This window comes from Anas platyrhynchos, chromosome 4 (genome assembly GCF_047663525.1).
Source record: "Anas platyrhynchos isolate ZD024472 breed Pekin duck chromosome 4, IASCAAS_PekinDuck_T2T, whole genome shotgun sequence".
Taxonomy (NCBI): domain Eukaryota; kingdom Metazoa; phylum Chordata; class Aves; order Anseriformes; family Anatidae; genus Anas; species Anas platyrhynchos.
Window position 1 is genome coordinate 49,237,794 of NC_092590.1, and position 25,195 is coordinate 49,262,988.

The window sequence follows — 25,195 nt, forward strand, 5'->3', positions numbered from 1 at the left end:
TACATCGACGTAATTGGATCATTTCCTGTAGGAAGAAAATATGCTCAGTTTATGCACCGGGAATCCAGGAAGCCAACTATTAAATGTTTAAGGAGATGGGGGGAGGAGAAATGCAACAAGTTATCATTAAAAGAATTACTCTGATTAAATCAGTCATCCTCTTTAATCCACTTGGATGGTCTAATATTCAAGCTGCACTCGGTGCAAGCTTGAGAGCTAACGTTGTGCTATGTTTTCCATGTGATTGAGACTGAGTAGATAGTTTGGGGAATTACTGCATGTAGTTGTTAAAGGGACTCAATGGCCTGGAATCGAACACTTTCTGCTCTACCCTTCACTGCTGTGCAGCCCTTAATTTGACATGCTCTGACATATTACCAACCCTATAATGTTCTCCTGGTGAACAGAGAGCTGGAGAAGCCAGCAACCTAACTGACACGGCTCCGCTTTTCATGAGCACAAGCATGCCTTGTGATTCGGATGAGACTTGTCAGCTCTCCTGCATGGCTATCAGTTCTGTTACATAAGGGGTGCTGTAAAACTTGCTGAAAATGAAGCACAACTCCAACTGAAATCTAGTGTTTCCTTAGCAATAAGTTTCTGAGACAGATTTTTTTTTTTTTTAAAGAGCCTAAACAACTTCTTTCCTGTTATGGAAAATAACAGTTTGTCTCAATTCTTATTTACATTACTTGATAAGTAATGGGCTTGGGGTTGTTTTTAGTAATCTGGGGGTAAAGGTTCTGATGCTGTTAAAATACGCATCTCTTCCGACCTGCAGTTTTGTCATCTACATTTGGTTTACTCAGCGACTGCAAATGAGGCACTGCTTAGACATCGTATAATTAGAATATTCTCACTAACCTGACACCGCACCAGGCTGCTCTCTCCGATGGTTATTTTATGCAAGACCATATGTCTCAGGGATTTTTTTTTTTTCATTTCAGTGGGGGACAGGATAGCAACCCTTCCCCCACGTCCTTTCCTGTTGCACTTTGTCTGCAGCAGTGCCGAGCACCGTCAGGAAGTAGGCTGAAATTGGCAGCGAGTCCCAGCTAAGAGCACAGATGTTTGGCAGCAGACAGAAGTAGGTCCCTGTTGCGTACAGCACTGCTGCAGTTGCTTTGCCATCACTTATTGGAGAGAAGCATCAAAATGGTGTTTCCTATGAAAGCATTTGCTTCATTTCAAGTGATGTTGACTAGATTGCCTTCCATCTAGCGCCTCGTGGCTTTCCTCAGGAATTTGCACACGGGTGTGGTTATGTGCAGGGAAAGATGTAGCTTGCTTTAACATCGTAATGATACGTGATGCAATAACATCCCGTAGATTTGGTACGGAATTTCCCTTTGCATAAGGATCTCACGTGCCGCCTTTTCCTCTTGTTTAATCAAATTAAGATCATGAAGACGCAGACCTTGTAACGCTATCTGAAACACTTCAAGATTAAACTTCGGAAACATGCAGTTTACTTCCAGAAGTTTAACCATTAGTTGCTGCATGGAGAAATCAGCCTGTCTCGAGAGTAGTCTGGTTAAAGAGACTAAGGAGAGTGTTTCTGACTCACATATTCTAAATGTGATTAAGGCTACTCAGGTGTAATCGGTGAAATCAGAGGCTATACTTATTTTCATTTGGTCTTGTGATCTACTTCAGGCCTTTAACCTTAAAGCCTAACTGTACCACAGTATAAAGGGGGGAAAACTCTTACTCAACTGAAGAAACCAACAACTTGTGAGAGAGAGAGAAAAAGAAAGAAATCTTTAGCAATACCCAAATGCATAAGACCTAAGTTCTTACCACCCTGATTTCACATGTTCACTTCTGCATACTGCAACACTCAGCTCAGTAGGAAAATGACTGCTCTATGAACAGTCAGCATTTCACTCTCTAGAAGAAAAATAGCAAGTTAGCCCACTGCTCCACTGAAACACCTCCTGCCTAACTTTCACTTTATTTTCACTGCCTCAGCAATAGTGGAAAAAAAGTTCTCAGTTATAGGAAGAAAAAAAAAGTTTCCAATAGAACTTTTAAATGACTCATGTAAAAATAAAAACACATGGAAACACAGGTTAAGCCCAGTCCTTATGCAACCAATCAGAACAAACAAAGCAAAGTCATATTAGGAATTAAACCAACCACTTCCGTGACCTCTACTACAATTGGTTCTTCTTGACTCCGTCTGGCCAGGCAGGCCCTTTGCCCAACCTAGCTGGAAATGACTAAACCAAACAATAGTACAGCACTGTTTTCATTACAAATTCTTCTAAGCTTTTTTTACAGCTCCAAGCTGGGATAAAGCTCAAGAAGCTATTAACTTACCCAAGAAGGAACTAACTCGGGTGCTTTGTTCCACAGCCTCAGTCAGTTTCATGCAGCACCAACCCAGTCTTTCTACGCCTCTTTTATGTACGCTGCTACAAAAACTGGTGCCTGCCTCTTAACAACCTTTGCACTCCAGCAACTTTGCCTACCACCTATGTAGCTGCTCTCCAAGCACCAGCTAGCTGTACAGGTGTACAGCACTCCCTGATTAGCAATTAGTGGGAGACAAAAGGTATGGGCAGTCCGTAATCAGCAAACAGCCAACACAACTTGAGTGTTGCAGCTGACAATCAGAAAGCTTTGCCTGGATGCACAGATCCAACTGAGACTAGTCATGCTAAAGTTACTTTTAAGCGCTATTTTGCTGTCAGGGCCCCTCACAGATGCTGTTTGCAAGTTAGCTGTTGTGTGTAGCATCTTCTTTCCTCACCTATCCCTCCCCTTTCAGTACATTTAAAATAATTAGCAATGTTCTGCAGCAACAATTACAGGGTTGCGGGTGACTGACTAGTACCATATGTGTACCACTACATCTTGGTCAAAGGGGGAAGTGAAGGAGGTGCAGCTCTTCCTGATGTAGGTGTCATATATAACTGAGAGATGTACTTGGTATGTTGTATGAGGAAAGGCACAATTATCTCAGTGTCAAACTGTGCACATGGCTTCTTCAGTTTCAGTTCTATTTGTAGTTTGCCATGGACCTAATTCTGCTTTCCTCACAATTAGTTTGCTCACTATGTTGTGTTTATGGCATTGTTAAAGAAAATGATGAACTCTCTGTCAGAAAGAAAGGAAAGTAAAGGGGTGTAAATCTATAGAAAAGCCAGTATTTGGAGTTTGCTGGTAAACTAGCATTCAAAGCTTTTTTACCACTCTTTTGCCATGTTTCTGAATTGTGCAGCACACATTTTGCAGCGAGCGTACACATGACTGGCTGGCAGAATATCAACAGGCAGTGCTCCAGGCTGCAGTCTCAGAGTGCAATGAGCAGGAGCTCATACTGCTGCAAATATATTTTTGCACGCTGACTGTGAAAGTGATTATTTTGCACTGTCAGCGTATCTTTCTCATGGCTTGTCAAATCCAAATATAGCAAATGAGATTGTTCTTAAAAGGTAAACATTTTTCCTGTTCAGAACTAGGTTCTGGAGAAGCAAGTTAGATGCATTTGTTTTACTACTGTACGTAGAGTTCATGGAACCGTCTCTGGAAATCCTTTGTTCAAAATGATTTATCTGCCACGCGTGATCAAAATTGTCAAAAAACTCTTCCTCCAGCACTTCGTGCCTACACTCATCTTTGAACCAGGAAGCAGATACTTTACACATCCGTATATCATTTTCTGGTTTCTACACTTGAAAATCGATGTGATGGTTCAGTAAAGACTCCAGCTGTGCTGATGACCTACCCCAAATCCCGAACTCCATCTACGGTTCTGGGGAGGAACAGATGCCATGAGAGTTATGATTTATGGTGCTGCTTGCTGCCAAAAACTTTTGAACTGCATGCTGGGGCTAAGCAAAATCGAATGATGCTGTAAAATGAATTGACACTTAGCATATTTTGTTAATTGTCGATGTACAGTTGGGTTGCTCATGGCTCGTTACTAGTGCATTGTTTTCACAATTTCTTGGAACGTGAAATTCATTAAAGTGCTGGAAGGGAAAGTTGTTGTTTTAGCCCGTGTGTAGCACTGTACCGCATGGTACGGCTCTGTTCTGCAGTATGTTCCGAGGATATGGTAGGCAAAATACTTGCAGAGCTGCAGGAGCTGTACAGTTCAAATTCCCAGAACTTTTAGAGGCAGCAGCAAGGATGAAAAGTGAGTCAAAGCAGACCTGGTCCCAGTGTGTGACAAGTTAAAGAGATAGTGGAAGATGCAGGAGGCAGGCTTTCTATGGGAATAAATGTTTGCATAAAGCAGGGGCAAGACCTGTGACAAGACAAAATTTATAAACAGAGGTGGAGTCTGCAAAGCATATAAGCAGTGATGAGACTTACTTCATCCAGTTATTTGGTTGTCTTTTTCTAATTTATTGCAAGGACACGTGCCTTTTCCATGCTAATGTAATTATCTGTGTAGCTGTATTGTTTCTGCAGCTTAAATAATTCTAACAAAACACGATTCTCTTTTTAATTCAGACACCTGCAGGTCAGAAACTGACACGGTTTCTGTAAAACATTTCTAATTGAATCAAATGCTAAACCACTTACTTATAAAGGAGGCATTGCAGTTTATATCAGCCTTCAGGAATCTTCTACTGGGAAACACACAGAAATCCTGGCCACCTGTGTGGATTGATGGGGCTTTTAAGTACTGATTAACAGACAGGTTGCTCGGATGGAAATTGATGAGGTGAAAAGCAGTCCCACCTTGAGAAGCTGGTAAAATGGCAGGGATTTCTACAGCTGTTTTGAGACATTTACATACATGCTAATTTGTACCTGAAACAGACTGAACTTTCCTTGAACACAAAACTGTGGCTGTAAATCTCCAAAATAGCTCGAGGGGTGGAGATAGGTGACAAATCAGACAATGTAGAACTTCAGATGAAAACCCCAATGCCAGTTACCTGGTTCAGGAGCTAAACGCTTGCAGTGTTGTACCATTGCTGTGCCATTAGCTGTAAGTGAGCCAGTAAACACGGTGTGGTAAGGACAGTGGAGTACATAGAAGATCCTTTAAAGGATGGAGCCTCTAGCAGCTGCCAGATAGTACTGAACTGTTCTGGAAGGAAGCTGAATCGCGTGTTCTGCATGGGACATCAAAGTCTTGATCCAGCCATGGACTTATCTTTAGGCAGGATCACATCCTACTGTATTCAAATGAACATCCATGCACCTACAGTTCCATGTGCAGTTTAGGAATGTGATAGCTAGTGCTCAGAACAGAGCAGACCAGCAACTGATCTACAAGTGACCCTTTCAGAAGAGGGAGCTTTTTTTTTTTTTTTTTTTTACCAAATTGAATCCCAGTGTACCTTCATGAGTTTGTATCAAGGATGAATTTGCTTTTGAGTGCCCATTGGATAGTTCACAAGCCTTTATTCTGATAAATTCAGCTCTTGGAAGTATTCTGAAATGATTAACTTGCATTACTGAGAAATGCTACGGAACCTGTACAGGATCCATTCACTTAATGGCCATAAGATGTGATCTCACTAAAAGCCTCTGAGGCTCTTTTGCCTTCAGCTAACCCTCAGAAGTTGTTCGGGGTGGTGTTTGCTGCACTGAGCGTAGGCTGCATTCATGCTGCTTGCTGTGGAGGTAGCTTTTGTAATAACTGTTCATAGAAAGCACAGCGTAACTTTTACTTTTAGTCAGATGCTTAGCTGCTGCAATATGGCAGTTTTACAACAAACACTGCGTGTGGAGGAGCTACAGAATAAGGTTTTCTCAGCAGTCTGTTTTTTGTTGTTGTTGAACAAGGGGACATCTGTGGCCTGAATTTCATGTCTCATTTTCCTTAAGTAAAGGAGAGTCACCACCCTAAAGAGCAGCACCATTGCCCTCTTTTTCCAGCAGCCACACATGGTTCCTAACGAGCATTAAAATTACAAGCCTACAGCTGTGATTTTGATACAGTCCTGTCCATTTTCATGAGCCCCTAGGTATTCCCAGCTGTAACCAATTCTGCATAGCATGGTTTTGCCTCAGACTTGCAAGAACCCCTCTGTAGTTCCTCCAGTTATTCCCTTCTGAAGCTGTAAGGAGGCAGGACAGAGACAAACAGGTTTGAACTCTATTCTGCACTTTGTTTTGTGGGGAAATACTTGTTTCTGGGACAACTAGCACTCAGGGAAGCGTCTAGAAAGAAAGCCTTTGTAAGCTTTGGAGAACAAAGCCCTATATTTGGTTTGGCGCTCTGGAAATGAAATGAATGACATCAACTCCAAATCTCTCCTCTGCCTGCTGATAAACTAAGGCAGTTTACAGTCATATTTGAATTTATTGTACTTCAGCAGGGTGCTTAAGTATCCTATTCAAGGATGGCCTTATATAGTGATTATTTCAACTTTTCCTGGGGGCAGTAAGTTTTTAAATGACGACTTCGCAATGCCAAATCATTTCCTCTGATTGTCCTGAACCGGAGAAGAGGGAGCATAGTACAGTCTTTTGAAGAGTTCATTTCAATCTTGCTGACTTTGCAGTCCAGTTTTCCACAGCAAGATGATTTAAAGTTAGTTTTGACATTTAATATGTAAGAGGGGGCTGTGAAATTACATAGATGCTTTGGTTTGTGTGTTACCATTGTTTGAATGTGCTTCCATAGCACACACAAAGGAGAAAGCTTCACTAAAAGCTGTTACTGTCAAGACTGACCTCATCCTCCTCTTTGGCTGCACAAGTGGCAAGAATACTACAGTTCAGCAGTGGGTGCTAACTCCCACACCTCCTGTGCATAAGCCCAGTGCTTCTCCTTTTAAGTGCCTGGTAAGGCACCCATGTCTAGAACAGGGGAGGTTAGACAGTCCTCATCTCTTCTGAGTACCCTTCATAAGCTCTTGAAAGATTATTCCAGAAGGCTACTCAAAAAGGGTGAAACAGCAACAGTCCCAATCTACGGGCACAAAAGCACATTTAGTAATGGAACATGGATCTAAGACAAAATGAGTACAATGCTTTCCCATCCTTCATCCTGAAGAGAAACTTCTTTATTGGAGTGCATTGTGCTAGCTTGGAAGGAACACCTTGCATGGAAAGAGTGAGAAATGAGTATTAAAACAGATAGAAAAGTGTGAGCCAGAGAAAGAAGAGTGAAAAAGTCTCAAGATTCCATACATCCTTTTAAGATGATTAAGAACAAGTGTTGATTGCCATCTTTGGAAATATTCTCAGGTTCTCCATTTTGACAGCTAAATGCTAAACCTTACTTTTTTGAGCAAAGCCTTTCAAAATCATTACAGCTGTTAAAATTAATAAGATTAGACCTTTTGCATGAATGTTATTTCTGATTTGCCTTTGAAAGTTAAGTTCTCCGTAAAGTTTTGCTTTGACGGAGCATTTGGAAGAACCCAGAAAGTAAAGGCTGAGTGAAGAGCTATTTGTATACTTGTAGGTTGGTGCCACCTGATTCACTCTGTACATTTGATATTTGCTTCTTAAGGTTGCTTGATTGTTGGGAGAGATTCTCAGAGATGATAAAGCAGATTTCTATAGCAATATATATTTTTAATAAGCATGGACTATCAGGAGAAGTACTGCATCAAAGGGTAGTGAACTATTTGGAGTACCTCAGAAAAACAAACTTCAGTATCTTCAGAGCTTTGCTAGCGTAAGCTTGGTTAGCATGCAAATGACTGCATTAGGTCAATACCCTTGCCAAGAAATTGAGGGTGTCTGGGGGAGCACAGCTGTCTCAAGCTATGTGGAGAATGACAACAGTTTAAATGATGAAAAGCAGTGCCTGTTTATTTCTAAGAACGGTACTGAACAACTGATTTCCTGTTTTGTCACAAATGGCACATCTACATGTAGAAATATTAATTGCATGGTACCATGTGGGAAGAGTGTATCCTGAACCGTTATATTTCCCTTTTGTTCATGAAATTTGATAATTAACTCAAAGCCATACTGTATATCAGTTACAGTTCCCCTCCCCCCCCCCAGTCCCGTTTATTCTAAATACAAAGGGAGTTAAGCATGTCCAAATAGATTATTTCCCTGCTTTGTGTTGCATCTGGAAATGGCATTAGAAAATTGCTATCAAATATGGTGGGACTACAATACTACTTTCCACAGAAAGACAGATGACTCGAGCATCTGTCCTTGTCCCAGGTCCTCTGCAATTCATAATGCAGCCCTTATTCACCAGTGAGCAAAGGGGGACAATGTAGGAACTCTTAAGTTTCTTCCTGGGGATCTGGGGCTACTCTGATGTAAAAGAATCCCAGTGAATTCTATGGACCTTCATCTTGCCAAGCTAGATCAAGGGTTAAATCATTTATACTGAAACAAGTCCATAGTCTCATTGATTTAAATGGGACTATTCATGGGACTCAGTCTTCAGAGAAATAAGAGAACATGTTTTTACAATAAAGGAATAAAATACTTTATTCCTTCTTTATTTTGCACAAGATGCTTCATTATTTTTCTCCAAAAATAAACTAAGGAACAGTTCTCCCTCCACTGAAATAGCAATCAAAAAGCTAAGTCCTTTTTTGGAAGCAAGAGAATGAGATCTTCAGCTAATATAAACTGCTTGACTTACACTGAACTTCAAGCTACATTCTTTCCAAAGATCTCTGTTGCTGTGTCTCATCCAAATGTATGTGCCTGCAAGGTCTCTTTTTAAAATTTTTAGATACAGCTTTGTGTTTATAAGTGGGCATTGAAAGCACTACAAAATTTGTGTGCAACAGTTTGAGGGGAGACAGGTGATATGGAAAGTGTTAAATGAGACAGGCAGTTTTTTTTTCCTTGGAACCCTGCATGCTTTTTGATTATGTGCAGTGACAAATACGTTATTGTTTCTACTGGGTCTCAGTATGTAGCAACAAAAATCACCAGCCAAGGGGAGAGTGAAAAAGGTAGCATTTAAAGGGACAAAAAGGAGCTGAGTGTAAGACAGGTACATTTACTGACAGGCCAGCTCCAGAACAGGCAGTTTTGGCAAATGGAAGTACAGAAGGGATGGTAACAGGACAGTATACTATGCACATGATTTGATTTCATATAATATTACACACGAATGCCTGCTAAAAATAACATACTACAAACAAGCTATTTAAATACAACAGGAAAGTTAAAGAATTCATAACCATTGGGTAAAATCACATTATTATGTGAGGGTAGAAAAAGACAAAGCTATTCATTTTCTTTTTTAAATCCTACAAGTTTCAAGTGACTTCTTCCCCAAGTTAACAGAAATCTCCTATTACTTGCTTACAGGGGGGCAGACTTGGCTGAAACTAAGCCAAGTGTCCACAACCACCTTTTTTAGTACAAGTCATTCTAATTTGTCTAGTTCTTCCTTTTCCTTACATTCCATTCTCTTTCTCTCTCAAGTTATCTGTAGCAATATCATTTTTGTCCCAGCCCTCTGGAAGAATGTTCCATGACTGGTTGGAGAAGTAAAGCAGGCTGGATGATACAGCAGTAAAATAAAAATCCTCACACCACAGAATACAGTTCAAGAAAGCCATGCGTTCTTGCTCTGCTTTACATAGGGCAAGATGCCAGCACTTGGAATAACGTGCACTTGGCTTGACCCACAGGTTACTGGAAGACTTTTGCCTGGGCTGGATTTTGGATCAGGCTCCTTGTGACTAACTTTTGGCTTAAACCTCCAGATGGAGTTCCATGGAAAATTAAGTCAGGGAACTGGACAGAAATTTCAAGGCCAGAAATTGTTTTGAAGAATATCCCAGGTTTAACACACTAATCCAAGTCTTATGAACTCTTCGTAGATTTGACTGTGCCAATGTGCAGAAGTTTTACATGGTTCACAATAACGTCCTACAAAGTCAGGCACATGCAAATACAATCTGTAGCTGTGCATGTACATCTTCTAGGTATATGCATTTGTTTTAAAATATTCCTCACTGAAATAGCATTCTGAAACCCATTTCTGTTTTCCTTATTTGCAACAGATACTGAAGCAATCATGCACTGAGATTTTATATTTGGAACCATCCAGTGTCTGTGTGGGAGGTAAGTTTTTATCATTGTAAAATTACTACAGGACTCATACCTGTATTTTATTCCAAGGAAAATCCCACAGGTCATCTAGAAAACAAGCAACTCTAAAAAAATCCTCAGGGAATTCAAAGTAAATCAGATCCTTCTCTTCTGGATCATTTTTCTCTTCAGGAGCTGTCTTCCAAGGCCTGCTCTTATAATTTAGTTTGTACATAAACTTTGAGAGACTTAATCTCCTGCTGTGCCATTAGTCATGCTCTGCACTTACCCTCGTATTCAAAGCAATGATACATTTTGTGACACTCAAATTCTTACCTATGGTCACCGAGACAAGTTCTGGGAATCCTGATAATTTAAGTTCAAATAAACATGAGAATATTTCTAGTGCCCTGAATCTGTAGAGTATGATCAGTAAAGCATTTGACTGTTCTGATACAGCATGAGGTAACATTGACGTAGAAGACTTACACTAAATTGTAAGGGCTTGTCTTCTTTCTAGTTTCACATTTCACACATACTTTGAAACCAAGCAAAATAAGGTGGTTGCAACATCTCTGTATTTTGATGTCTTTTAAAAACATCAATCTCAGTGAAAACACTGGCCTTAATAAACAAACTCCTCCCTCCTCCTCTGCAAAACACACAAATAGTATGGCCCTTACACAACTTCTGGAGAACTAGTTCCAAGAAAGAGAGACAGAAGAGAATGTTTTAAGTGGACCTGCTCAGAATCTGGAGAGTCTTCCTAGGAGATGCCCAGACTCCTTATTTATCTAAATACTCAATGGAAAGCTTTCATCATATGCAACCGAGATGCAGGAAATTCATTTACACAGGTTCTATTGCTAGTCAGATTCAAATTCAGTTGATACTGATTCAGGAACAGTTGTTTTTATTTTTCCCTGTAATGACTTAACAGAAAAGCGAAGTACTAGGAGTCAAAGAATGTATTCTAGGTTTGAACCATTGCTGTGCTGAGCTTCATTTATTGCTAGCTGTATTGAAATTCTCCCCTTCTAAATTTAGTCCTTATTGCAGCATACTGAAGACAGTTGATTATTTATTTTTTCCTCTCCAGAGGAGTTCCAAGTTGTTCTTAGAGGAAGTGGCTTAACCCTTGGTGGAAGAACCGATGGCATTACTTGCACCTACCACGTGAATGGAACTACCATCCGTAAGTAGAGTTTGGGATCATCTGCCTTCATATTTCTTCATAATGGATTTCCCTCTCCCCATCATTGCCTCAGTTAATTCAAGTCTTAAGAGAAAGGTATGGATCAAAGAAAAATGGGCAAGCTCTGAGGATTAGTAAGAGAAGGCAAGTTGGTTCACATCTCACACTGTGGTTTGAACTTGCTACTGATGACCATTAGCTGTAAACTGTGACCAGTGTTTGACCACATGAAATAACTCCATCCATGTATTTTGACATAGTTCATTTGTTTAGCTTTCTTTAGCAGCATTCTTCTCCAGCAATGATGATCAGTGCAGCCAGATCCCTATCTGGATAGCAACTTCCTGACATGCAGAAAGGAATTCCTCTTCAAAGTGAACGTGGTGTCTTCTACAGGCAGTTTGCCTGTAGCTTTGTGATGATTAGGAATCACTTCTCTGGGAAAGTGTTGTTTGTTTTAATTAGCATTCACCCTTGGTCGGATGTTGTAATCCTTAGTTCCTCCTCTGTCAAAATATTGTCTTTTGGGAAATTCTTCTGAGCAGAGGGCTTCAGAAGTTAGAGGAACTCCAAAAACATAACATGAACTATTTGCTTATCTTATTGAGAATCTCAGTGGAAAATATCATCTTAGGCAAAATTTTCAGGAATTGGTTCTCTGTTGCTCAGTGCATTAACTTACAACAGGGCAGAGGAAGCGTCAGGCCAGGATCTGGATTAGTCCTAGTCTGCTGCTCTGTTCCCTGAACTAGCAAAAGGGAGATGATGGTGGAAAAAAATACTATTAAGAGAAACCTGTGCCATTTTTGATATCCAGAAATGGGACAGCTAGTAGAATTACATCCAATTCTTGCTCTGAGCAGTGTGTCTTAGAAGCAAGCCAGACTGGAAAAGTTACAGAAAATGGACCTGTAGAAAAAACTTTTTTCCCCTACATAATGTCTGATTTTTGTATTAGCTTCTCTTGAATTCCTATCCTATTCAACCTGTGTTTCCAGTATACTTCCTTCCAATTTCTCTCGCCTGTTAAAGATTTTATAAAGCAGTTTGAAAAAGAATAGCATGATTCTGGATAAAGGCAACTAGAGTAAATACTTTTGTTTCAATTCCCCTTCTGTTTCAATTGAAATTGTCACCTTTGTTCCCTGTATTAAGCTATAGCTTGTTTATTTACACTTGCTTTATGGATTGGCTTTATAGAACTAGAATTTGAAACACAACTGAATTAGTACAGTTGTATTTATTATCCTGGTGTACCTTTCTTACTTGGAGAAGTGAGTAAACAGGCATAGTTCTAGGTGAAGAAAGTTAATTTCACACTAGTTAGGGTCAATAGGGGAGATATCAGTAACATGACTAAGATAGTGACCACTTAAATTTACATTTAGGTGTCTGTTTTGCAAATCAGAAGTTGCCGAGTTCTATTCCTGGTTTGCTTCTGACTTGTTTACTATAAGCAGTTCCCCTCTTTACAACCCCAGTCCATCCATCTGGGCAATGAAAATAATAGAACATACCTTCTTCACATGACTGTTTTGAGGCTCACATCCATATGGTTAAGTTCATAGTGGTATTTTTGTGTTCAAGATCTTCAGGAGTCCCATAAGGTATGGCTGAAGGTAGGGACCTACAGGATGCAAGAGAGAAGGATGTAGTTATTTTTCACAAGTACCACAAATGCAAGCCTCCCCTGTCCTACTAGTGGTTGCTGCTATTGTAACAACAGTTTTGGAATTAATTAGTTGCATTGCTACCAGCATACAGCAAACAGGCTTACAGTACTTAATGATTGCTAGGTTATAGTGCTACTCAAACCAGGGCCTGTGGTGCCAAAACCGGCCTCTAGCTACCCGGATTTTGATCTGCTGCATGTTCAGAGTGGGCTGTGAATGCACCTTGGAACATTCAGCAGAAGCTGGCACGGATGGGCAGAAGTCAAGAGGACACACACACTGTAAGGAAAGACTGAAAAAGTGCATTTTTTACATTTACCAGCAAGGATGCATGGTCAAAGTTGATGATTTTTTGTAATAGTAAATAGTAATCTTGGCTTTCCAAGTCCACTGAGAAGAGACCAAGAGGCAACAGGCTTAAAATTCTGCAGCAGCTCTAGCTTAGTTATTAGGACAATTCTCTCTGTAAACATTTCTCAGGTCTGGAGTAGGTTACCTAGAAAGCCTTTTAAATGCTTAGATAAATGTCACTGAAAAATGCATGAACCGCATTGCCTTCTTTAAATGACCTTTAAGAGTGTTTTCTGACTTTGGTGTCTCTGATTCCCTGATCATGTAGTGATTTAAAGCTGTACAGAGCATGTGTCTGCTTTGAGATGGTAGAAATAGCTACACTTGGACAGGATGAAGCCCCCAAATACTTGCTAGCATCTGATGTGAGAATTTCCAAGTAGATCTCTGGGCTGCTTTTCCTTTTCTTGGCTTCAGTAAAGGGTGCGCTAAAGCACACAAAGGGAAGGGAATGGCATAGTGATGTATTATTATATGTTGCAGCATAAAAACACAATCTGCTGCATGGGGTCTTGCCAAAGGCCTGCTGCAACCCACCAAGCTTCTTGTCTTCAGCAATGGACAACAGCAAATGTTTACTGAATGGTACAGGGAGGTAATAGGGAAGTTTGATGCCATCCTTCCTCTGATATGCAAGCTGTCTCTGCAGCTCTGTGCTGGGCTGCAAGCAGTTTCCTCTCGAGAGAGGCTAAATGAGAAGGGTTGGAAGGGCTTTGAACTCTAGTGAGAGGAAGGAGGTGCTCCCAAGAAAAGGGAAAATTGTTCCAATGTTGTGTTCTCCTGTACAGAAAAACCGGTGTGCTCACCGTGAGCCTGTAACAGAGGACACTGTGACAGTTCCCCTTACTGATAGCCCGGGCTCCTCTTTGAGACCAGCCTCAGAGCCAACCTTTTTGTCAGTTCTTCAGGTTTTGAAAGATACATTTGGCATGTTTCTCTTTCTGCATTTATAAAGAACCATTACCAAATGCTGGAAAGGAAACCTGCCAAATGTAGCTGTGGAATAGAAAAATAATCTATGAAACATACCATTAAGACAAAAACATATGGCAATGTGCTAATCCCTCTTCCCCACCTCACAACTAGCCTCAAATCTAGGCCAAGCAGTCAGTGCAGATTATAGCACATGAGAAAAGCTCATTTATGCTAACAGCTCCTCCTTCAGCTGCCCCTGAACTACTTGTATGTCTGCCTTCTCCCTGAGTGCAGGACCGAGTCATCTCCAAGTTTATCTCACAGATCATTCATCTCCCCTCCCTGCCAAATCAGGAACTAGTCTGTGCTTGCAGGAGCAGCTCCAGTACAGAAATTAACACTTCTATGGGGAAGTTGGGAGGACAACATGTGGACATGAACAGACTTTTCCCCAGTTTACCAAGGACATGAGATAAAAGAGCTCCCTTCCGCAAATACAGTATCCTCTGTGTACAAGGTTTTTCTTGTTTGACCCCTTGGTCACTTCCTGGATGCCCTCCAAGCTTACTGCTGTCTTCTGCTACCCAATTGCAGGGTGGAACTTTATTTCTCTCCTCTGCTTTTCACAGAAAAGGAGTGTTCTGCTGGACACGCTGCTCTACAAATAAATGTCTATGACCTTTGCAAGCACTGAGACACCAAAAAGCATGAGAAACACTTGAGAAAACACTCCAGTCTCAACTGATAGAACAGTCATTAATTCAAATCCTGTAATGAGCTCACTTAGAAACCAATACACACCTTTCAAATATAAGGAAAGCCTAAATGATGTTCTCCTCCTCAAAAAAAAAAAAAAAAAGCCTTGATTCTAAGCAAACATTTCTCTGCAAGGACATGATCTGACATACATTAAGCAAGCAATATGACATGGGCTCAGATTTAAAGTTAACTCTGGGTTTGTAATATGCCCTTCACAAGGTATAAGTTTTTAAAAAGCAACTTTCTTCCTAACTTGGGCTTGCCTTGCTTGCAAGTTTCTGACAACCCATCCCATTTTGCAGTATGCTGGGTACTAGTGTGGACTTCATAGCACCATTACATATCACTGTCTCAATTAAACAGCACAGTATATTCATCTCATGTGATTTGTTTTGTAGATGAAAAACCCAAAAAGGTGGAATCAGAGTTTTTGCTGTGCCCTGCACCAATCCTATACAGAAGTGGCCAGTAAGTACTTGAAATAAATGTTATTCTATGTTTTGCTAGCATTGGACCCATTATTGCTGATGTTAATCATGTGGGCTTTTAGCTAGAGGCAGTCTTTTTATGGGGGACTGTTTTTGTGTGGTTTTTTTTTTCATTCTTGTGTTATTTCCCTGGTGTATTTGCCAGCTTTAGAATGGGCTTTAAATAGTCATCTGTGACCAAAGCAATTTGGACAGTGCCTTAAAAATGAATATTCAGCCAGTTTATTCAACACTGAAAAGGTCTGGCTTGTCATAAGTTTTATGCAGATTAGCTGCTTTATCAGGGCATAATACGCTCTCTTCTGGATCATCTTTAGGCTCATTGTTAAACAGATTACATTATCACTGACACTTACAAGCTATTATTAAAATTATGTGTCAAGATGTGTACCACTGCTCAACATGTAATGATAAAACGAGGCACTAATTTAACAACGGCAGCAATCTCCTAACAGCACCGTGGCTAAACCACAGTTCCAGCCTTATTCTAAGTGTCACAGGCCATGGCTGCAGATTACTTCTGTCCCTTGGAGAACTAATTCTTCCCCCCTCCTCTCAAATTCAGACATGCCCAAGGCTTTTAGAACCACTTCAGCTTCATTGTTGGGATTTATGAGATAGCAGCATGAAATAAAAAAAAAATCTCTAAGCTAATCACAAGTGAAAAAACTGCATGTCAGATCTTGGCCCTGTGGGAGGGAGAAGGCTGTTTACTTTCTCAATTTTGCAAGTAGGTTTTATCAAGTAATTATTTGGGATGAGTTTTTAATATTTTTAAGTTTTGCTACAGCTTTACATTGTCAATTTTTGTGAGAGTTCTTAGCCGTTTAAGAACTAAGCATATTGCTTAGATTGAGTAATTCATTTTCTGAATTAAGCAATAATCAACAACCTCAGTTGCTGCAAGACTGATAGCAAAACCCCAAATGCACATCTGTTTTGTGCATTAAATGGCAACTGGGAGGAGAAAAGTTGGGAAGCAGCAGAAGGAAAAGCTTCAGTGAATAACCCCAGTGGAAGAAAGCAGGGTGAAGCACTGTGGAGGAGCTGCACTGTAGTCTCCACGCAGCAGCCAAAGCTCATCTCTGGGGAGTGTGCACTGTTTTAGAGCAATGCAGGAAATCAGCATGGAGGGGGAGGAGTTTTTCATTCCCTTAAGTTTTCCTGATACTGAAGTTGCCTTTAACACAACCACAAAAAATGTTGACCTGAACCTTAGTGCTAACAAACTCCTGCAGCACAATTTGCTATTACATTACACTGTGCAGTTACACTGGTTTTGATGGAGCTGAGCTGCAAGCTGTCTTGTGCCTGTTGTACAACAAACAGCTGTAGCAAACTGCTGTCTTTGCTAAAACAAATCAGTACCATGTGCAGCTGTGAGACCTAATTTTATCATGAGGAAGATATAAATCAGTCACATTAAGAACTCCTCCTCTCCATGCTAAGTATTTCAAGGGAGTTACATGACCTTACAACAGCAGATTAGGCCCCAAGTTCTAAACACCCCAAAACCTGAAGCTTCAAGTGAAACCATTTTGTAAAATGAAAGCATAGCACAGTCTGAGAGCCTGTAAACAGCCTGTTCTGCCAAATGAATGTGAAATGCATGGCATATTTATCTGTATAGATTAAAGCACCATAGAAGTTACATGCTGCCTTTCCCTTGTTCTGTGGCATGTTACTGAAATGGACAAACCATAATGTAACTACGGTCTAGATGAAGCACCTATTCACAGCATGTTTGTTCTCAGCACTGTTTATAAGAACACATGAACACCACACACGAAGTTGTGCAGCTTCACAGAAAACCATTTCTCAAAACTTGCTATGTAAAACAGTTCCACAATCCTATTTTGAAGTAGTTACAGCTTTGGCCCAGAGATAAACAATTTGCTGTGCAGAAGAGTGACAGCTATGAAAGATATGTACATACTTGAACTCTTGACTTTCCATTGGCACAGCTCAGACTATTGCTGGATAACTCCCAGTAATTCCTCATGTAGTGGAGCTAATATTAGTTGCTAATGTAGCAACAACCGGTCTGCTCATTTTCTAGTGCTCTTTTTAGCGGAGTTAAGTACAACACAAGCAAAGTTAGCTTTGTGATTCTTAAACTTGCAGCTTTGTTTCTGTGTAAACAGGAAAGACTCACATAATGGGTTTAGTTATATTTTTGTCATTTGAGACACTTTGAGAGTGATTGATTCGCAGTTTTCAAATGCAGAACAATAAAAGCCTATGTAGACTAGGTAAGGTCCCTGGACTGGTGCCATTGTGTATTTATACTTGGTTTCCAGCTGCTGGCTGTGTTTAGTTAGGAGCCTCCAAAATACCATCTGTAGATTAATAACTAAGCTTTCTTTTCAAATTGTTTTCATAGTACCATGCAGGAGATTGATGTGGTAACTTTACATTATGTTACAACATGACTGTGCTGCTTGTGCTACTTAAAATACCTTCTTGACGTGCCACTTCCAAGGTGCAAAATTACATTGTTCTCTTACAAAATCATCTCTTCTGCAAGACCCTTGACTAGTTGGCAGACAATAATTACTTGTGAGTTCTACATGAGCAAGTTACGCATTATACAAAATTGAAATGTTAAAACATTACAGAATGGAGAAATCTCTTGTATGCCATGGGATGACAAAAACCCAAGGAAGGTTAATTGCTTTGCTTCATGTAGTGAGAAATATCTTATTGTGAGGGCAACTGTAATATTAGAACCAAACCAGTGTACAGAAAGGATCCATTTTCCTGCACTGACAACTGAAGAGCACTATTATTTTGAGGGTCTTGCAGAACAATTGAGAAAATGAGTTCCTCGTTATAGAAAAGGCTGGACTTCACTGTCCTGCCACAGCTTCAAGGGAATCAAACTAGATCAGAGCATTTCTTCTATGAAAATTACTTTAGAGGTTTCTGTAGTCATTGTACTTCAGAAAGTCCTTACTCTACAGTAACTGTTACTTTGCAGTAGCAGTACACAAAAAGCTTGAGAAGAATACATTCTTACACTACGACGGCTTTTGTTCTAGTCCTTTTGCTCTAAGTTCTTGGAGATCACACTCTGAAAATATATTTGTAGACTTAACTCCAGTAACTGATAGCTTTCATTCCTCTCAACCAAGACAAGATAATGGACAAGATAATTCTAATTCCTGAACATTTACAAATATTTCTTTCTTGGTGCAACAATGCAAGTGTTTAAACTACAACACATTTTAGTGAAATGTTTTGTACTATGTATTTACATACCTACCTGTTAACTACCTCATTTTTTTCTTTAAATTAGTTTCTTGTTGGTGTATTACATTGAGCTTTTGGATTAGCTGGCTCTTACTGCTAAAATCCAGTTTAATATTTCATGCAGATAGTCAAATAAACAATGCAAAATGGAGGCTTGGTTTCTGCTAGGAAGAAACATCTTCAAAGTGAACCAACAGGCTGAGAAATAATAATTGTTCCTAGATAGTTTGGAGAAGTTCTGAAGAGTTTTTCATAATGCACATGCATTGTTGCTGACCAGCTTCATGCATCCTTGCGCTTGAATTCAAACAAAATATCTGCTTTAAGATTAGCTGACAAAAGCAAAGTGAGCATTTACTTCTGACTCTGACAAGATACATAAGCTTCTTGTACCTTGAAACATACTAAATCTGTTTGAACTCATGTACAAAAGGTTTACCTGTTTCAAGACACCAGCAGAAGAGAGGACATGGGGTCAAGCAGGATCATTGCTTTCATTTAACTATCTCACCACCTCCCTCCATCTCTGAATTGAGTGATTTGTTAACACCTTTCCGGTGAAGTAGCACTTGACCATATAATCTGAAGTGGGCAGTATATTTGCTTTGGGGTTTGTAAGCTTAAGGAATAACAAACAAAGGGAACTAACCCAAACAAACCTGAGTGCAAGTGAGACCATGCTTAGAGCCACCTTGAATTTGTGATGAGATCACATGCAGAGAATGACAACCTGCATTCATGTTTTGAACAACCTTACTTGCCCTCTGTTCAAATCATGTTGGCTTCAGTTTGCGTATATCCTTTCATACATCCTGTCCAACATGAGCAGCTGATGGTGCTTAAGAAGCAAGGACTGAACTTCAGTTATTTTTTGTGGTAGGAATAAGAAAATACCATGCTTGTGTCCCACAGTTCTTCGCTGCCTCTAGATTCAAGTTATCTGACTGAAATTCAGTCTCCGACGTGCAGTTCACTTCAAGCAAAGCATACAAATGTACATGAGAGAATCTGTTAAAGATCATCAGTTTGTTTCTTACATATTGCTAGTAGTAAAAACTCCTGGAAAAACACACAAGTTCACAAGTTTTGCAGTAACTTTAAATGTACTTCCTATCCAGACTTGCAGTAAGGAGTCACAGAGGGAAAATAGAACTTAATTGAGCAAGTCTTATGAGAGTCTGAAGTTAATTGGAGTATCATATAGCTCAGATTCTCACAACTGTAAGAAAACCTAAGAAATTTTGTCCTAGAACAAAAACACAGGGGAAGGGATCTCTAGGACTGAGGACTTGGATTTATGTTTCTGAGCTGCAAATACCACCTTGAAACATGCTTTCAGTTGGCTGTTAACCAGACTTCTCACAGGAGGAGACTGTGTCATTCCAGCTTTTGTTCCTCCTGTTGAAGAACAGCTGCTTGGCTCGTTCTGCACTCCCTTGTCAGTGGGATGGCAGCTCAGCAGGAACAGCACATTGTGGTTTCTACACTGGTATTTCTCAGGTCTTTAGATTTTCATCTTTTTTGGTTTATCACTCCTTCACTTTTGTCCCTGTCTTTGCAATTCAGATGCTTTCCTTAGCCTTTAAGAATAAAAAGAAAATGAGGGAACAAAATCTCATTACATAGTGCTGTCAGCCTTTTCACTAACAGGTTTCATGACCTAGGTTAGGTACCTACTACACCTATGTCTTCCTCTTTGCAAGTTCTCTCTAGACAAGACAAATGACTTGTTTTCCCATTTCACTTTTAGAGAAATCAATTCTTTTCCACTGCAGGACTTGCCATGATGTCCAGTAATGCTGTCTGCCTGTTTGTACTTGAGAGTTCACATTACCTGCCCTCAGCCTATTTTCATTTGAGCTACTGCTTAAACAAGCTCCATTTTTATCCCTTTTGGTAGCCTGTGACAGTCTGAATGCAGGCAAAATTTTTCTTGCTGTCCCAAATTTCAGTGCTATAATTTTCATCTCTGAGCTACAGATTTAAGGCAGAATGAGCTGCTCCACTTGTTGCTGTCAATCACATGCAGGGCCGAGGACAATGGGAATTAACCACAAGCCTGAAGTTGGACATGGTTTTGAGAACCTCTCTCAATAGGTCCTTAAGGGAAGCCAAAGTTGTGTTCTGGAAGAGCTTGTAGCCCTGCGCAGAAGAGTACACTTCCAAATCCAGGGCATTTCTTCCTAGGAGTTTGTGACAAAATTCACATAAAAAGAGTTCAAAGTGAAATAAATACCACAGGGGGCTGTTTAAAAATTAACTGCAGTTTACAGGAAGTTGCTGCTCAGTGCTTTAGGGGCCTTGATTGTTATTTACTGTAGCTATGTAGGAGAGAACTGAAACTAGCTGGAAGCCCAGGAGCTCATGCTCAAGCTGTCACTGATGCTCTTGCCTTCTTTCTCTGCCTCCATGGGAAACCTCTCAATTCTAAGACAAGCACTTGCTTCACTTTTACTTCAGGTGCTTTGAGTTAAAGATGTTTCCATTAAAGTAGGAAATTGCTATTTTGAGCCTTGTTTTCCTGTTAAAAAGCATCATTTTAATTAATCCCAGCACCAGATTTAAGAGGAAGAGCATGGAACCACAAAAGCAAACAGACGCTGGAGATGAATGGATCGTGGTGCTCCATCCTGTAAATTACCTCATTTGGTTTTTAGACAGCTGCTCTCATTTGAGAGCAGCTGAAAGGTGTTCTCTGAAATGGCTGCCATGGCAGGCTGCTAACAAAGGATCCCAACTATTTCTCCCCCTCAGAACATGTTACATCTTCACTCCATCCACTGTTTCTTGGGGCATGAACCTGAGAGCCATCATCTTAAAAACTGCTTTAAATGTTTATCCCTTGGGAAATGAGCATTTACATAGGCCAGACATGTTTTGAAGCTCATTACACAGGCAGAATGCCATGCAAGTGCCTGCATCTTTGGGGATATGTATAATACATGTGAAAGCAGTGAAGCCATCCTTTTGCAAGTTTGACTTGACTGTACTTAGAAAAAATTTTTTACGTTTAATTTCCTTTTCTGCTCTGACACCTGTAGGTGCTAAACAACATCCACTTGCTTCCTTACACATGCTAGTACATTTGCAGTATTAAGAGGCAGCATTTTCCACCTAGTTAAATCAATTAACTAAAGCACTGCATTTGATGCACAGTGATCAAGTACCATAAATTTGTACTTTTACTGCAGCTCCCCTATAGGATGTCTACTTTCCCCCTTTTTTCTGTGGCCTACGAGGGCTCTGAAGTAGTACAGCAGTGTTCAAGTGATGCTGCGTAAGATGACTGATGTTTAGTACGTTTGCCTAATTAACTTCTGGCTAATAATTCTAACCCATTAAGTAGCTAGTTAGTATTTGTTTCGAATAAACACATCTGGTCCTGCAATGAGTGAAGGTTCTGCCTGTGCATGGGTGACAGATGTGATGGTAGTTTCCCCAGTGCTCCCTTTTAAATAATTAACAGCACACTGGTGAAGTAGCTCTAGACAGACAGCCTCAAAGCCAGCTGTATAGTCTCAGAGCTGGGTCTATGGACATGTGCCTCATCTCATTAGTCCGCTCCATCTATTACGCTCCCTCTTCTTTAGTATTTCAAAAAGCTACGTGTAGCTCTAAGAAACATCCCTTTAAATAACTTTGGACTCTTGGCTTCTGTTCTGAAAGGCAGCAGAAGAAATAATGTGTCAGGCCACCCAAGGGGCAAATAGCATTGAATTCACAAGCCTTGCAGATTGATCTCTTACCAAACAAAGGGCATTCAAAACAGTCCCGCCCTGGTGTTTCATTACTTGGAGTTGCTGGGCTAGGTTTGGAAACAACCTTCTTTTGAGGGAAACATCATCTTGTGTAGCTGACTCCTTTATGCCATCAATAGCATCCTAGGCTGGAACAGCTGGTAGTTCTTATCAATTCCCAAAGTGAGAAAAGCTATTATTAGTTACATGCAGAGGGACCATTCCTCTTAACTCAGCTTTTTTTTTTTTTTTTTTAAAAAAAAAAAAAAAAAAGGTTTTTCCTTGTGGTTGTAGGGTTTTCAAGTCATTCCTCCCCCCCCCCCAACACACAGGGAAGGAATTAATAAATTAAACTGCAGTATATTTAGCAAAAGACTAATTTGCACAAAAATTTATTCCTAAAAGTGAAACTTGAGTTCTTGCTCACCAAAGGGCAAGGTAAGATTTATTCCTAGTTCTGAGGGTCCATGAACCCTGCCCATTCTGTGTGGCTATGCCATCATGGTTAGCATGCAGCTGTCATTAGTTGTAGTGATACAGGCTCAGTTTGTGACCTTTGTTTTGTAAGGCATCAACAATAGCACAGCTGCCCCTGCATAGCTGAGATCTCAAACCTGCAATTTGGCAAGAAGAACAGAACAAATTGGATAAATATACATAAACACATTGTGAAGGAAGGGAAAACAGAACAGAATGAACCAGAGCATCATCCTACAACTTGTTTGATAGGGATGATTTAAGTAGGCATATGGTATAGTTAAATGTGCTTTCAAAAACATTGGCCTGATTCTTCAAGCAAATATGAAATAAATATCTAAATTGAACGAGAGCTGATACAGTATCATTAGTTCTCTCAAAGGAGGCATATGAATGCCTTTGGAAACGTGTGCGAGTGGGGGCTGGGCGTGAACAATATGCAGATTTACATTCCCACACAAAAGTATCGTTAACTTATTGTTAAGATTACACAGTTGTACTTCCCCTCTAACACCACAACCATTAAAAAACAAACAGGCAATGAGCTAATATTTAGACCTAACCCAGCACCCATTTTTAAATCTTATTAGTTTACTCTTGGCCTAACAAAGCACCACAGCCACTGTAATACCTCCCAGACACACAATTTGCATCCATCAGCCACACTGCCCACAGTGCACATATTCGAGAACCAGGAACTACTGCTGTGCTCATCCTACACGGCAACCTTTCAGCACTGTCTTATTTAGTAACCAGATAACAATTATAAGTTAAAATTAGCCTTTGTCTTTCAGCATTCCTTTTGCCAGATGGAAAGAAAATATCAAGTAGGTAATATATCCAGAATTTCTTAGCTTATTACAAAAGACATCTAAGCATACATTTAAATGATGCTCTTCATAAGTCAGACCAGATGTTCCCCCCACATCAGGCGCACATAGAACCTCACTTGGTCAATTTCAGTGCATTTCCAGAATACATAGATAACCCTACAAAGTTACTTATTTCCTTCAGGAAAGCTCATAATTTTGCTAAGTTTGTTAATTTGAGCAGAATGCTAATTTGTTTGCCTTAAAAAGTATTGATAGAAGTTGTGTGAAACTTAGCTGAGAACCAGATGAAAGTAGTAATTACTGTCCTTCTCTGCAGCTATAGTTGCAAATTACTATTTAAAGGCATAGTCATGACTTATACTACCCCTTGTCTGAAAAATGCAAAATCTTGGAAACACGTAGGTACAGAAAACAAGCGTTAAAGAATGTAAATTAGATGCAAATTCGCATATTTGACTTAAGTATTTTTTAGAGTCATTTAATAGGTGGGTGAATATTCCAGGATGTTTGTTGACCATTATCTGTTCTCTCTCAAATTAAATTATATGTTTACCTTCTTTACTTGATAACTGTGAATTAAATAGAATCATCATAATCTTTATAACATAGTAGGAGATTAGTTTGGACACAAAACAAAATGAGTCATTAGCGTAAGTGCTGCCTGATGAGTACTTAGCTGCTTGCAGGTGAGGCAGGCTCAAGCATGGGTTTAAGGACCTATTCTGGAAGTCTTGGCCCCAGCCTGGAAGCTCTATTACAAGGATATATTATTTTAATAACACTTCATCTGGAGAAATGGGAGCGATTAAAATTAAGATTAAATAAGACTTATCAATTATTAGGTATCCAAAAGACGATGATACTTCACATTCAAGATAATACCAGTCCTCTGTATACAAAAGCACAGGCACACTAAACCTGTGAGCTGTTCTCTCTCAGTAACTGGTTGCACAGTTGTACCTTAGGAAGAGCTTGATGAAGGAGAACCAGCAGCCTGCAGTTCCAAAAAGAGGCACCGGCCAGCAGGATAATCACAAAGCTTTATTTGGCTTGCTAGCTTCTGGAACCCTTGTTGTCTTCCTTAAGCACAGTAGCTTTGAGTAGTTCTCAAAGGCTACAGAGATAACAACAGCCAACACTAAAGGGAAAGTGAGGCATGCTTGCTTCCTTTTAGCTTTTCTTCGTCCCTCATGTGACTTCATTGTGCTCCCTAATTGGTAGGATACCATCTCTGAATTAATCAGGTTTTTGTCACCTGTGTTTATTTCAGAGCATCTGTGCTCAGGTGATCAGAATTCTTCTTCAGCACAGATCTACTCATGGCTAATTAAGCCCAGTGATTTGATATTAACATTATCTGTCATGTAAGCAGCTCAACTTCCACTGTATCACTGATTACTCACATGGTACAATACCCCAACCCCCCCCCCCCCAAGACAAACAAACAAACAAAAACACCTAATAGAGAAATGCACTTAGGTAGTCAGGTAGGAGAAAAACAGAAGTACAGCTACATTAGGCCTAATGTCTGGTATAAATATTAACTTCTGAAAATATTTTAGAAATACAT

The 25,195-nt window shown here is 40.0% G+C and overlaps 1 protein-coding gene and 2 long non-coding RNA genes across 3 annotated transcripts in view; 1 reads left to right on the plus strand and 2 right to left on the minus strand.

Moving 5' to 3' along the window:
* LOC101789388 (uncharacterized) overlaps positions 1-2,809 on the minus strand; it is a 31,248-nt gene extending 28,439 nt beyond the window's left edge. The window contains exon 1 of the long non-coding RNA XR_005265295.2: positions 2,323-2,809. This is a non-coding gene — a long non-coding RNA (uncharacterized lncRNA). The remainder of the gene's footprint in view (positions 1-2,322) is intronic.
* The window catches only part of ANTXR2 (ANTXR cell adhesion molecule 2), a 111,405-nt gene that overhangs the window by 18,857 nt on the left and 67,353 nt on the right, over positions 1-25,195 (plus strand). Inside the window, exons 8-10 of the mRNA XM_027456989.3 lie at positions 9,918-9,978; positions 11,045-11,140; positions 15,237-15,306. Of these exons, the coding sequence (XP_027312790.1) occupies positions 9,918-9,978; positions 11,045-11,140; positions 15,237-15,306 (227 nt within the window). The remainder of the gene's footprint in view (positions 1-9,917; positions 9,979-11,044; positions 11,141-15,236; positions 15,307-25,195) is intronic.
* On the minus strand, positions 3,081-25,168 carry LOC140002478 (uncharacterized). Its single transcript, XR_011809171.1, has 4 exons — positions 24,586-25,168; positions 12,658-12,767; positions 4,540-4,614; positions 3,081-4,258 (listed from the first exon to the last, which is right to left on the minus strand). It is a non-coding gene; the product is annotated as an uncharacterized lncRNA (long non-coding RNA).